The 13,413-nt window shown below is 39.7% G+C and overlaps 1 protein-coding gene across 1 annotated transcript in view; it reads left to right on the forward strand.

Annotated features, from left to right (window-relative positions):
* USP9X (ubiquitin specific peptidase 9, X-linked) overlaps positions 1-13,413 on the forward strand; it is a 154,875-nt gene that overhangs the window by 134,091 nt on the left and 7,371 nt on the right. The window contains exons 32-39 of the mRNA XM_011942716.1: positions 1,133-1,274; positions 2,460-3,213; positions 3,756-3,879; positions 4,910-5,135; positions 5,581-5,710; positions 9,909-10,094; positions 11,384-11,604; positions 11,691-11,779. Coding sequence (XP_011798106.1) covers positions 1,133-1,274; positions 2,460-3,213; positions 3,756-3,879; positions 4,910-5,135; positions 5,581-5,710; positions 9,909-10,094; positions 11,384-11,604; positions 11,691-11,779 — 1,872 coding nt within the window. The remainder of the gene's footprint in view (positions 1-1,132; positions 1,275-2,459; positions 3,214-3,755; positions 3,880-4,909; positions 5,136-5,580; positions 5,711-9,908; positions 10,095-11,383; positions 11,605-11,690; positions 11,780-13,413) is intronic.

A 13,413-nucleotide genomic window follows, 5' to 3' on the forward strand; every position in this document is an offset into this window, starting at 1 on the left:
GGGAGACCACAGAGCTGCTTCCCCAGCTGCCCGCCGCCAGAAAAAAAAAAAAAAAAAAAAAAATCCAGCTGGGGTCTAGGAACTCGGCTTCTGGCACCTCTAACTTCTTCGAGACTGTCTCCTCCCTCCCCGCCCCGTAATGAACCCCGTGAAGGGAGACGGGCCAGGAAGTCCCAGAAATATTTATTCTTGTGACTCTCACAAAATGGAAGAGGGTCTCAATTTTTGTTTAAGGATCTTGTGTTCTGCGTCTGTGTCTACACTGCCTTCTCTCGCCATCCAAATTGTCCAGCCCCCCCCTCCAGTTGTGCTGGAACTCTGCTTTATCGTCAAGGAAGAAAGGGAGTGGGGAGAAGCTATCTCTAAACCCTCCAGCATGGCCATCAATTTTCTTAATAATTTGGAGATCAACATGCTTTTGGAAAAATGTTTGGAAAACGTTTGGGGGTGAAAAGAAATGTTGCCTAACTGGCCTTTACTCACTGAGTGACCATCATCTCAGCTAGTTAGTGTATGAGCGGCACCAGCACCCCGGCCGTGGGTGTCCGTGCTGAGCTTCTGAAAGTTGACTTCTCATTTGGGGAGCCCTCGGAAAGACACAGCTGGTATCTATGGGAACGGCTTTGGGGTGTCCTTTGGCACCATACAGAGAATTTTATTTTTTTAACTGGAATCCATGGCCTAGGTTCTTGGGATGGGGGTAGGAGGAAGCCACAAAGCCCCTGGAAATGTATGCAAAACATATGGGTGTGCAGGTGCATCATCATAGGGCTATAGTCTCTTCAGTTTTTCCAAAGAGTCTAAGACTATAAAAAAAAAAAGATTCAGCTGTGAGTCCAGACAGATTCAACTTTAAAATACCATTTCACCTAATAATCTTGATCAAGTTAACTTTTATTGCTAACATTCTATGACTTAACAGGTTTTGTATTATAAAAATGGCAAATGTATGGGTGCAGCAAACCAACACAGCACATGTATACATATGTAACAGACCTGCACGTTGTGCACATGTACCCTAGAACATAAAGTATAATTAAAAAAACAAAGGCAAATGTAGTTTTCATTAAGTCCAAAACTAAATAAACGTTTAGAAAACTAAGGGATAAATCCTTTCTTTTATCGTTTTTAGGTACGAATGTGAAGAATCTTTTACAACCCTAAACGTAGACATTAGAAATCACCAAAATCTTCTTGATTCTTTGGAACAATATGTCAAAGGAGATTTACTAGAAGGTGCAAATGCATATCATTGTGAAAAATGCAATAAAAAGGTACGGGCTGTCTAGTTTTGTTTAATTTTGATTACATTTAATAGATTTAGAAGAAATTGGTTTTTTTGGTTCATCCTCACAAGTCACCCTCTTTTTATTTTCTCCTACTTTGGTGTAGTGGTAGCAGAGAAGTAGTCAACATGATAACTGATAGAAGGTTTGGCAGGGAAGGAAAAAAAGTAGTGCCAAAGGGGCTAGGTAAATAAGATAAAAACAGGTAAATAAGTGAATAATTTTAAAAGTCATAACGTGATAGTGCATTCTCTTATGTAAGTTACACAGACACTTTCCATCTCTACCAAGAAACAAATTGCCAATGAACCCCTCAAAGATACAGAGCTGATAGAGGAAAACATTTCTCCTGTCATGTCCAGGATTACTTGTCAAGACCAAAACATTTGCTGAAACCATTTAATTACTTTATTGAACTACATAAGATTTCTTTTAGACTAGTCAAGTGGCCCGTAAGATTTCTTTTATCACCTATGTTATAAAAGCATTTATTTTGGAAACTTACTAGCAGTTCTTTGGGAGAGATAATTCACACGCATTATAGTAATGAATAAGGTATATCTTTGGGAGCTCCCAAACCCTTTCACTCTCAAGTCACTTGTGTTGTTTTGGCCTTATGCACCACTTAGAGAAGTCTTAAAGTTTAAAGATTGAGATCGTGGGCTGTAAAACCATACTGCCTGCCACCTGCAGCTCCTGAGACCTGAGGCAAGTTACTTGACCTCTCTGTGATTACTAATTTTCATCTTTAAGGTTCAGTAGTACACACTTGAGAAGGTTGTAAGGATTAGGTATGTTTTTACGTGTGCAGCACTTAGTATGTTACCTGGCATCTTAATTGACCAACAAATGTTAGCTACTATTATTGTTATTGTTTGTGCATAGGAAACCACCTTCATGGGAACAACAGTAAATATCAAACAGGTAATAATGGCTAGGTAACAATGACAGAAACCAGTCAACAACTTACCATTTGAATATTATTAATTTTAGCATTTAAATCAGCTGATAGGATTATCTTGATTATGCTCATTGTCATGTATTTGTTTACACTTAAAAATTCAGATAAGTCTTAATATCATTTAAAAGTTTGCTTGGGTTTTTGTTGGGGTTTGTTTGTTTTTATTGTGGATTTTAATAGAACATCTAGTAACTTTCTCTTGTTTATTTTAGGTTGATACCGTAAAGCGCTTGCTGATTAAAAAGTTACCTCCTGTTCTTGCTATACAACTAAAGCGATTTGACTATGACTGGGAAAGAGAATGTGCAATCAAGTTCAATGATTATTTTGAATTTCCTCGAGAGCTGGACATGGAACCTTACACAGTTGCAGGTGTCGCAAAGCTGGAAGGGGATAATGTAAACCCAGAGAGTCAGTTGATACAACAGAGTGAGCAGTCTGAAAGTGAGACAGCAGGAAGCACAAAATACAGACTTGTGGGTGTGCTTGTACACAGTGGTCAAGCGAGTGGGGGGCATTATTATTCTTATATCATCCAAAGGAATGGTGGAGATGGTGAGAGAAATCGCTGGTATAAATTTGATGATGGTGATGTAACAGAATGTAAAATGGATGATGACGAAGAAATGAAAAACCAGTGTTTTGGTGGAGAGTACATGGGAGAAGTGTTTGATCACATGATGAAGCGCATGTCATACAGGCGCCAGAAAAGGTGGTGGAATGCTTATATACTTTTTTACGAACGAATGGACACAATAGACCAAGATGATGAGTTGATAAGATATATATCAGAGCTTGCTATCACCACCAGACCTCATCAGATTATTATGCCATCAGCCATTGAGAGAAGTGTACGGAAACAGAATGTACAATTCATGCATAACCGAATGCAGTACAGTATGGAGTATTTTCAGTTTATGAAAAAACTGCTTACATGTAATGGCGTTTACTTAAACCCTCCTCCCGGTAAGTATCAAGAGAGTTTAGCTTCTTAGTAGTAAAGAATAATTTCTAGTAGGCATCAACATGTTTAAGTTCATAAAATTAATGTTTTCACTTTAAATGAGTCTAAATTGCTGAGTGCAGTGGTTCACGCCTGTGATCCCAGCACTTTGGGAGGTAGGTGGATCACCTGAGGTCAAGAATTCGATACCAGCCTGACCAACATGGTGAAACCCCATCTCTACTAAAAATATTAAAATTAGCCAGGCGTGGTTGCATGCACCTGTAGTCCCAGCTACTCGGGAGGCTGAGGCAAGAGAATCGCTTGAACCTGGGAGGTGGAGGTTGCAGTGAGCCAAGATGGTGCCACTGCACTCCAGCCTGGGTGACAGAGTGAGTCTCCATCACAAAAAAATAAAACAAAATAAAAATGAGTCTAAATTAAAGTAGCCTGAGAGAGGTTCTTAATAAATTTAAGACTTCTCAAAATTAATGGAAATGCAGACTTGTTTGAAAATGGGGTTGGAAAATAAAAATTTGTTTTTATATCTGCATTTTATTTATAGGGCAAGATCACCTGTTGCCTGAGGCAGAAGAAATCACTATGATCAGTATTCAACTTGCTGCTAGGTTCCTCTTTACTACAGGATTTCACACAAAGAAAGTAGTCCGTGGCTCTGCCAGTGATTGGTACATTGCTTTGGATTTTCGTTCCTATTATACTAATGTTTGGTTTGGTTCTTTAGTAGACTACTTTATTTTTTTCTAAACCATGAGAATTTTGTTTGAAGTTTGGAATACAGAATAAAAATAACTCTGGGTCACAATAGAGAAATCATATTAAAATAGTTACTTAGTCTAAACATGGCCTTTTGTTATTCAGAAACTGACTTCTTCTATTACCTTGTATCATATCTTTGACATCTCTGCACCAAAGATTACAAGATGAGACTGGGGACAGTGACTCACACCTGTAATCCCAGCACTTTGGGAGGCCAGGGTGGGAGGATTGCTTGAGCTCGGGAGTTCAAGACCAGCCTAGGCAACATAGTGAGACCCCATCTCTTCAAAGAAGATTTAAAAAATTACCCAAGTGTGGTGGCATACACCTGTAATCCCAGCTACTCGGAAGGCTAAGGTGGGAGGATCGCTGGAGCCTGGGAGGTTGAGACTGCAGTGAGCCATGACCGTGCCATTGCACTCCAGCCTGGGCAGCAGAGCAAGATCCTGTCTCAAACAAAACCAAAGATTACAAGATGAGACTGAAAAGTGTAAGCTACTTATGAAATTTATGAGGTTTTAGCTTACCTAGATTGAATTCTGACACAGATTAAAAGGGTAAAAAATTAAAATGGTTTTCTTAAGTTTCTAATTGTGAAAGTATAGAGGCCATTATAATACATTGATTTAATAATTTTTACTTACTGATTTCAGAAATAGTATGTCAAGATAAGGGGGAGATATTTTGTCTGAACCTAGGAAGAGTTTGTTAATGGATTTTTAGAGGACAAGCTTTCACCCATTTTGTAACTGAGAGAATAGACCAAGTCATAGTATTTATCTGTTGTTTTAATACTAGAAGCAACCTTTGCTGGTTCTCTCTCCAGCAATAGAGGAAGATCTTTGTCTTTTTTTTTTTTTGGTTCAATGAGACTCATCCTTTTACTATAGAGAACAAGTTATTGAATTAATAGTCATAGATTTTTTTGTTTTATTTTAGGTATGATGCATTGTGTATTCTCCTTCGTCACAGCAAGAATGTACGTTTTTGGTTTGCTCATAACGTCCTTTTTAATGTTTCAAATCGCTTCTCCGAATACCTTCTGGAGTGCCCTAGTGCAGAAGTGAGGGGTGCGTTTGCAAAACTTATAGTCTTTATTGCACATTTTTCCTTGCAAGATGGGCCATGTCCTTCACCTTTTGCCTCTCCTGGACCTTCTAGTCAGGTAATTGCACAGCTTTCTTTCTAAATGATGAGATGTTTACAAATAAATTGTGTTTCCTGGAAGTCGAAGTCACAAACCTATGTGCATCCACTTGATATGTTTACCTAACAGAAACACACACACAATATGATGTCAGTGAGTTCCATTTAATATTACTGCATAGCAATGAATAGTAATTATTGGCTCTTTAAAAATATAAGAGACTGTTTTGAAGATTTTTTAAAATAGTCTTAGTTTTTTAAAAAAATTACAAGTGTGAAGAATTATAATGAAATCCACCTCTGATCTTCATTCCCTTTCCCAAGAAGCAAAATAGTTTAGTTGGTGTGATCAGTCCTTCCATAAATGTATGCCTGTATCAGCATATGTGCATGTCCTTTTTATGCAAATAGAAGTATACATATACCTTGTTGCTGTAAAACAGGTAATGTTTTATCCTTTACAGGCTTATGACAACTTAAGCTTGAGTGATCACTTACTAAGAGCAGTACTAAATCTCTTGAGAAGGGAAGTTTCAGAGCATGGGCGTCATTTACAGCAGTATTTCAACCTGTTTGTAATGTATGCCAATTTAGGTAAGAATTTAAGTTTTTCAGAATTCTGTTTTGATGTATCATATTAAATTGTGAAGTCATTTAGGTCAAGTGATAAAATATAATCTGATTTGAAATAGAAACAATTTCCCATAAAACCTGTTGTGAATTTTATCTGAACATGGCACTTTCACCTTTTACTTTATGCGTGTGTCTTTGTAGTAGACACAGATCAGAATCTGTGTCTTGATTTTTTTTTTTTTTTTTTAAATCTCCTAATGCAGTGGTGCCAAATCTGGCTGCTTTTGGAAAATACTGGTTTCTAGGCCTCTTCTCACACTGATTGAATCAGCATCCGCAAAGCTAATGTCAGGGAATCCATGTTTTCAAAGGAGTCCCCAGATGGTTGTGATACTCAGCTAGATAGCAGACTTGGTCTGTACATAAGTTTTTGTGTAAGTAAATTACAATTATGGATAATAAAAATACTTGCTTAAAATATTAATTTAAGGGTTGGGCACAATACAGGCTTATGCCTGTATTCCCAACACTTTGGGAGGCCAAAGCAAGAGGATTGCTTGAGCCCAGGAGTTTGAGACCAACCTAGACACCATAGGGAGACCCTATCTCTACAAAATAAAATTTAAAAATTAGCTGGGTGTGGTGGCATATGCCTGTAGTCCTAGCTACTTGGGAGGCTGAGGTGGGAGAATCACTTGAGCTAAGGAGGTTGAGGCTGCGGTGACCCATGATTGCGTCAGTGCTCTCCAGCGTGGGCAACAGAATGAGACCCTGTCTCCAAAAAGCAAACAAACCAAACAGCCATATATCCAAAATGAAGTTCTATATCCAGGCATACCTGTCATTTCAGGTTTTTTTCTGTGACATTACTTAATCACCATTGGATTCATGGACTTTTTTAACATAAGGGAGATTGTACTTTTCATTTGTCTATTTAGTTTGTCTTCCTTTCCCTTACCTTTTTCCACATTGTAGATATTTGGGTATTTGTAGATGAGAAAGAAAAGAATATTTATTAGATAAGCATCAGTGGAATCTATATTTCAAACTTAAAAATGCCAAATTTAGACATTCAGAAAAATCCTATTCTATTCAACTCTTCTTTTAGATATTGCCTGTTCAGAAAGCACACATCATTGTTCCATAATGTAACCTACTTATAAAATTTTCTTGCTGAAAACAAATACTGTATAGTCTGTAAACCTTAATATGAAGTCCTTAAGATGGATATGCATTGGGATTGAGAATTGTTTGGATTTAAGAAAAGCAAGGCAGTGCATATATCCGTATCTCTATAGCAAGGTCTGAGACAACAACTTACAATTGAACACATTAATATTTCTACAGTAAAATGTAAATATTTATACTGAAGGGAGAAATGAAGACTGTAAGTAGCCTTTAGTCAGTTCAGGCTAGGTTATCCCAACAAACACATTTTGACACCAACTTAATGAAAAACTTTGTTGGGCTGGACAAGGTGGCTCATGCCTGTAATCCCAGCGCTTTGGGAGGCCGAGGCAGGCAGATCACCTGAGGTACGGAGTTCAAGACCATCCTGGCAAGCATGGTAAAACCCCGTCTCTACTTAAAAATACAAAAATTAGCAGGGCGTGGTCGCGGGCACCTGTAGTCCCAGCTACTCGGGAGGCTGAGGCAGTAGAATTGCTTGAACCCGGGAGGCACAGGTTGCAATGAGCAGAGATAGCGCCACTGCACTCCAGCCTGGGCAACAGGGCAAGGCTCCGTCTCAAAAAAAAAAAAAAAAACCTTGTTATAATAATAGCTTTTAGGCCAGGTGCGGTGGCTCACGCCTGTAATCCCAGCACTTTGGGAGGCCGAGGCGGGTGGATCACCTGAGGTACGGAGTTCAAGACCAACCTGACCAACACGGTGAAACCCCGTCTCTACTAAATATACAAAAATTAGGCGAGCATGGTGGCACATCCCAGCTACTCAGGAGGCTGAGGCAGGAGAATCGCTTGAACCCAGGAGGCGGAGGTTGCAGTGAGCTCAGATCACGCCACTGTACTCCAGCCTGGGAGACAGAGTGAGACTCCGTCTCAAAAAATTAAAAATTAAAATAGCTTTCGGAGTCTTAGGATTTTAGATAAGAGGTTGTGGACCTGTTTTTATTATGTTTTGGGGGATATGGCAATAAATAAGATTGCCTAATGGAATATAGAAGCAAATAATGTTGTTGCCATAAAATATGTTAATGGCTCTAATAGGGAAAATGCAAAGTGCATCATGGAGGGCATGGTACCTGAAGGGATTTGGGGAGTACAGAAGACTTAATGGGGAATGTAACGTGGGAATTGGTTAGTTGAGCTTTCCATCTAGAGTGAACAGCAGATGCAAAGATGTGATAAACTTGGTGTGGCTTATTGGACGGAATGAAAGTTGTCCAGTCTGACTAGAATTGATGTAAGATGGGAATGGCAGGAGTGCTGAGCAGGAGTTTCTGATCATGCGGTTTAATAGGCCTTGTGAGAGATACTGAGGCATTGGATGAGCCATTGTAGGGTTTTGAACAGATAATACCATCTAGAAAGATCTCTGTGGCCACAGTGTGGAATGGATTGCAATGGAATAAGATCCCAGAGAGTGTTAAAATGATCTATAGACATAAGATCATTGTGGCCGGTACTGGAGAACTGGCAGTGAGAGAGATACAAGTGGACAGATAGATATATGGTGCTTTTTATAAGAAGTGGAATCAGTGGATTTGGTGATTGGATATTCAGAGAAGGACAGGACAGGGAAGAGATGTGAAGAATGATCCCCAAAATTCTAACATAAACAACTGTGAGTGGTACCATTTACTGAGGGGAAATACAGGAGGAGAAACACTATGGGAAGAAAGGGGTGAGTTCAGTTTGGGTAGATTGAGTTTGAGCCTGTGTGACACCCAAATGGAGATACACAGTAGAACAGTAAGTAATTTGTCTTGAAATGTTTTTGAATCATCTGAATGAAATTATCTAGAACATTAAAGCCATGAGTGTAGGCTACATCATCCAGGGAAATCAGAAGTGTGAGAAGATAGCCTGGCATGGGAACTTGGAGAAACATCAGTTTTTAAGAGACAGGAAGGAGGAGTTGCAAATAAGAACAAAAAGAGGTAGAAAGAAAATCAGGAATCGAGGAAGGAGGAAGTGGTTATGGTTTGAGAACTGCTCCTTAGCTTATTACCATGAAGAGGGGCCAAAACCAAGAGTTCTTACTTCTTATTTAATATAGTTGTTTTGGCCGGGCGCGGTGGCTCAAGCCTGTAATCCCAGCACTTTGGGAGGCCGAGACGAGCGGATCACGAGGTCAGGAGATCGAGACCATCCTGGCGAACACGGTGAAACCCCGTCTCTACCAAAAAACACAAAAAAAACTAGCCGGGCGAGTTGGGCGCCTGTAGTCCCAGCTACTCGGGAGGCTGAGGCAGGAGAATGGCGTGAACCCGGGAGGCGGAGCTTGCAGTGAGCTGAGATCCGGCCACTGTACTCCAGCCTGGGCGACAGAGCGAGACTCCGTCTCAAAAAAAAAAAAAAAAAAAAATAGTTGTTTTGTTGTTTTCATCCTCCTTACAAAAATGAGGGTTGCAGTCTTGGTTAGTCCCTTTAGACTCTCCAGGCCGTAGAAAGTGTTCATCTTCCAGTCGGGTGCAGTGGCTCATAATCCCAGCACTTTGGAAGGCCAAGGCAGGCGGATCAGGCGGTCAAGGTACTGAGACCGTCCAGGCCAACATGGTGAAAACCCACCTCTACTAAAAATACAAAAATTAGCTGGGCATGGTACCTGCCTGTAATCCCAGCTACTGAGGAGGCTTAGACAGGAGAATTGCTTGAACCTGGGAGGCAGAGGTTGCAGTGAGCTGAGATCGCGCTACTGCGCTCTAGCCTGGCGAGAGAGCAAGACTGTCTCAAAAAATAAAAAGTGTCCATCTTCCTTACAGTGAGCCGGTGTGATTGGAATGTCATAGTCATGGTCACTGTTTAACAATGTTAATACTTATACTCAATGGATGAGTTTTCTTTTCTGGTAAAATAATTCTCTGAATGCTAAGTAAAAGTGATAAAATTACAAATCAAAATTTTTCTGATCATAAAAATTATAGACAAGATATTTTGTATAACTGCTTGTTTTATTCATGAAGCCCTTGCCATCTTAATTTTTTCCTCGCATTTTTCTCCCTCTCTTTCTTCTCCCCTTCACTCCTTTGTTGTAGGTGTGGCAGAGAAGACACAGCTTCTGAAATTGAGTGTACCTGCTACCTTTATGCTTGTGTCTTTAGATGAAGGTCCAGGTCCTCCAATCAAATATCAGTATGCTGAATTAGGCAAATTATATTCAGTAGTGTCACAGCTGATCCGCTGTTGCAATGTCTCTTCAAGAATGCAGTCTTCAATCAATGGTAAATTTGAATGCTCCATTCTTTACAGTAGTCTGTTGTTGTTGTTGTTGTTGTTTGAGATGGAGTTTTGCTGTTGTTGCCCAGGCTGGAGTGCAATGGCATGATCTCGGCTCACTGCAACCTCCACCTCCCCAGTTCAAGCCATTCTCCTGCCTTGGCCTCCCAAGTAGCTGGGATTACAGGCACCCACCACCACACCCGGCTAATTTTGTATTTTTAGCAGAGACAGGGTTTCACCATGTTGGTCAGGCTGGTCTCGAACTCCTGACCTCAGATGATCTGCCCACCTGGGCCTCCCAAAGTGCTGGGATTACAGGTGTGTGCCACCATGCCCAGCCCTCTTTACAGTAGTTTTTAAATACTGCTGAGCATATATAGTACTAAGAGTCTGGAGGAAGATTTTTGCTTTGGAATATTTTAGCACTGTACCTTTTTTACGTATTTAATGGGGATCTTTTTTTCTCTCTCCTTGTGACTGAGGTTGATACCATGTTTATGAAATAGTTTAAGAATTAACTTTTTAGGCTGGGCTCAGTGGCTCATGCCTGTAATCCCTACGCTTTGGGGGAAGCCAAGGCAGGAGGATCACAACAACAAAAAAGTTGGCTGGGTGTGGTGGTGTGCACCTGTAGTCCCAGCTACTCAGGAGACTGAAGTGGGGGAATCACTTCAGCCCAGGAGAAGGCTGCAGTGAGCTATGGTCACGCCACTGCACTCCAGCCTAGGTGACAGAGAGAGACCCTGTGTCCAAAAAAAAAAAAAATTTATGTTTAGATTTTGCATTTTTACATCTTGGTATATCTGTCTGATCGTTATAATGCATAATGTTACTTTCTTTGTTGTGCTTAGGAAACTTGATTTAAAATGTTATTTTTCTAAAATAAAACATTTGGCCAGGCATGGTGGCTCATGCCTGTAATCCCAGCATTTTGGGAGGCCAAGGCGGGTGGATCACTTGAGGTCAAGAGTTCAAGACCAGCCTGGCAAACATGGCGAAACCGCATCTCTACTAAAAATACAAAAAATTAGCTGGGCGTGGTGGCATGTGCCTGTAGTCCCAGCTACTCAGAAGGCTGAGGCAGGAGAATCGCTTGAACACAGGAGGTGGATGTTGCAGTGAGCTGAGATCGCGCCATTGCACTCCAGCCTGGACAACAGAGCAAGACTCCATGTTAGAAAAAAAAAAACAATTTATAGACTATATATAGGCTATTTTCTGTCATGAAAGTTGTGTGTTATTGTGGAGAAGCTTATTAGTTTTTTTTATTGGTGACAAATCTGTATTCTAGGTAATCCTCCTCTTCCCAATCCTTTCGGTGATCCTAATTTATCACAACCTATAATGCCAATTCAGCAGAATGTGGCAGACATTTTATTTGTGAGAACAAGTTATGTGAAGAAAATCATTGAAGACTGCAGTAATTCAGACGAAACCGTCAAATTGCTTCGTTTTTGCTGCTGGGAGAATCCTCAGTTTTCATCTACTGTCCTCAGTGAACTTCTCTGGCAGGTAAAAGGAAAATAACATTTGTATGTTTATAATTTGATTTCTTATTCCTTTCATTAAGTTACTCACTATGTCTTACTTGTTTTTAGGTTGCATATTCCTATACCTATGAACTGCGGCCCTATTTGGATCTGCTTTTGCAAATCTTACTGATTGAGGACTCCTGGCAAACTCACAGGTGGATACTCTTTTTGTGACTGGAAGCAGTTAGGCTTGCCCCAGGTGTTAGAGTTAACTGAAATTGACAGTCACTACATTTTTTTAACCTATTGGAGTTCTAGTGAATGTTTTATCTTAAACCTAGGACAAGGGTAAATAACAAGTTCTCCCCCTTTCCTCAGAATTTTATTTCCTCTTTTATTCTTTTCTCTCACTGCCTAAATTTCATACTTAATAAGCCTGTTTCTTTAGAATGATTTTTTTAATTAAGGAAGAGCTAGCTTGGGCTTTTGGTAAATACTTGAATTTCATTAATGATGCCTGAGGATTATTTTATGATTAGATTACATTTGTTTTAGAATTAGTCTCTTGAAGTAACTTAGTCATTAGTCACATGAAGTATAATAGTATATGTAAAAATAGGCTTTAGGTAAGTACGATTTCCATTTTTCATGGTATTTATATTCTGTAAAGTCCCCACAGACACTGAGTTAGCAAATACTGAACCATTACTCCTAGGAGGAAATACAGAATTAGGTTTCTATAAGCCTCTTGTTTACATTTTTATCAGCCAGTCAATACATAACCTTGTTTTATGTGTGTTTCTTTTTAAAGTCATTTAATATATATTGTTGACTTAGAGTTCACAGCCAACAGCTCTGTAACTTAAGCCTGAACTTAAGCTTCTCAACACATTCTCCATAAGGCGCATCACATCCTTCTTGTGGTTAGGAACATTAGATACCACTTCAACATTATATACTTGGGGGTCATTTTAAACGTAAAAATAACCAACAAAAGCACAAATATGTGGAAAATGTGGCACTAAATACACCACGAAGGACACTTGTTTACAGCTTAAGCTGAAACAAGACAGAATGACACTCTTTTGGACTTCAGCTAAGAACGTTTGTGTTGGACAACTTGATATTTTTGCTGCTCTGCATGTGTCCACAGATGCCCAAGAAAGCACCTTGATGATTGATTTTGCAGTTATTAATAAAGTTTAGGAAGTAAGCAATTCACAAATGCGGAATTCATGAATAATGAGGGGATCAATTATAATTAGTTTTTATGAGAAGTTTTAGAATGTTAACTTTTTTCCCCCGTAAAAACTAAGGTTATCCAGCTTAACTGGCCCTCAAACTTTCACCAGAATTTTTCTGTTTGTTTCGGTTTGTTTTGTTTTGTTTTGTTTTTGCAGTAAAAGTTGAATATATTATCTTTAATCCTAAGAGTTATATAATTGATGATAAATTATGGTTATTAGTTGGCAGCACCGCCGGGTTTTAGAACTTACCTTCCCACACGGAAGATAGTATAATAGTTTGTTTGGGAAAACAAAGTCTATGTCACAGTTTGCCTCCCATCTGCCAATGTAATAAAACGAACTCAAAAACAAGTTCTATAACAACAAAATGCTTAAAGAGAAGTTACAATCTGGAGTTTTAGTGGGGATTGCCAACGCTAGAATTTGTGACTTAGTATTTTCTCTACTAAAAAATACAAAAAACTAGCCGGGCGAGGTGGCGGGCGCCTGTAGTCCCAGCTACTTGGGAGGCCGAGGCAGGAGAATGGCGTGAACCCGGGAGGCGGAGCTTGCAGTGAGCTGAGATCCGGCCACTGCACTCCAGCCTGGGCGACAGAGCGAGA

Source organism: Colobus angolensis, unplaced genomic scaffold (assembly GCF_000951035.1).
Source record: "Colobus angolensis palliatus isolate OR3802 unplaced genomic scaffold, Cang.pa_1.0 Scaffold103, whole genome shotgun sequence".
Taxonomy (NCBI): domain Eukaryota; kingdom Metazoa; phylum Chordata; class Mammalia; order Primates; family Cercopithecidae; genus Colobus; species Colobus angolensis.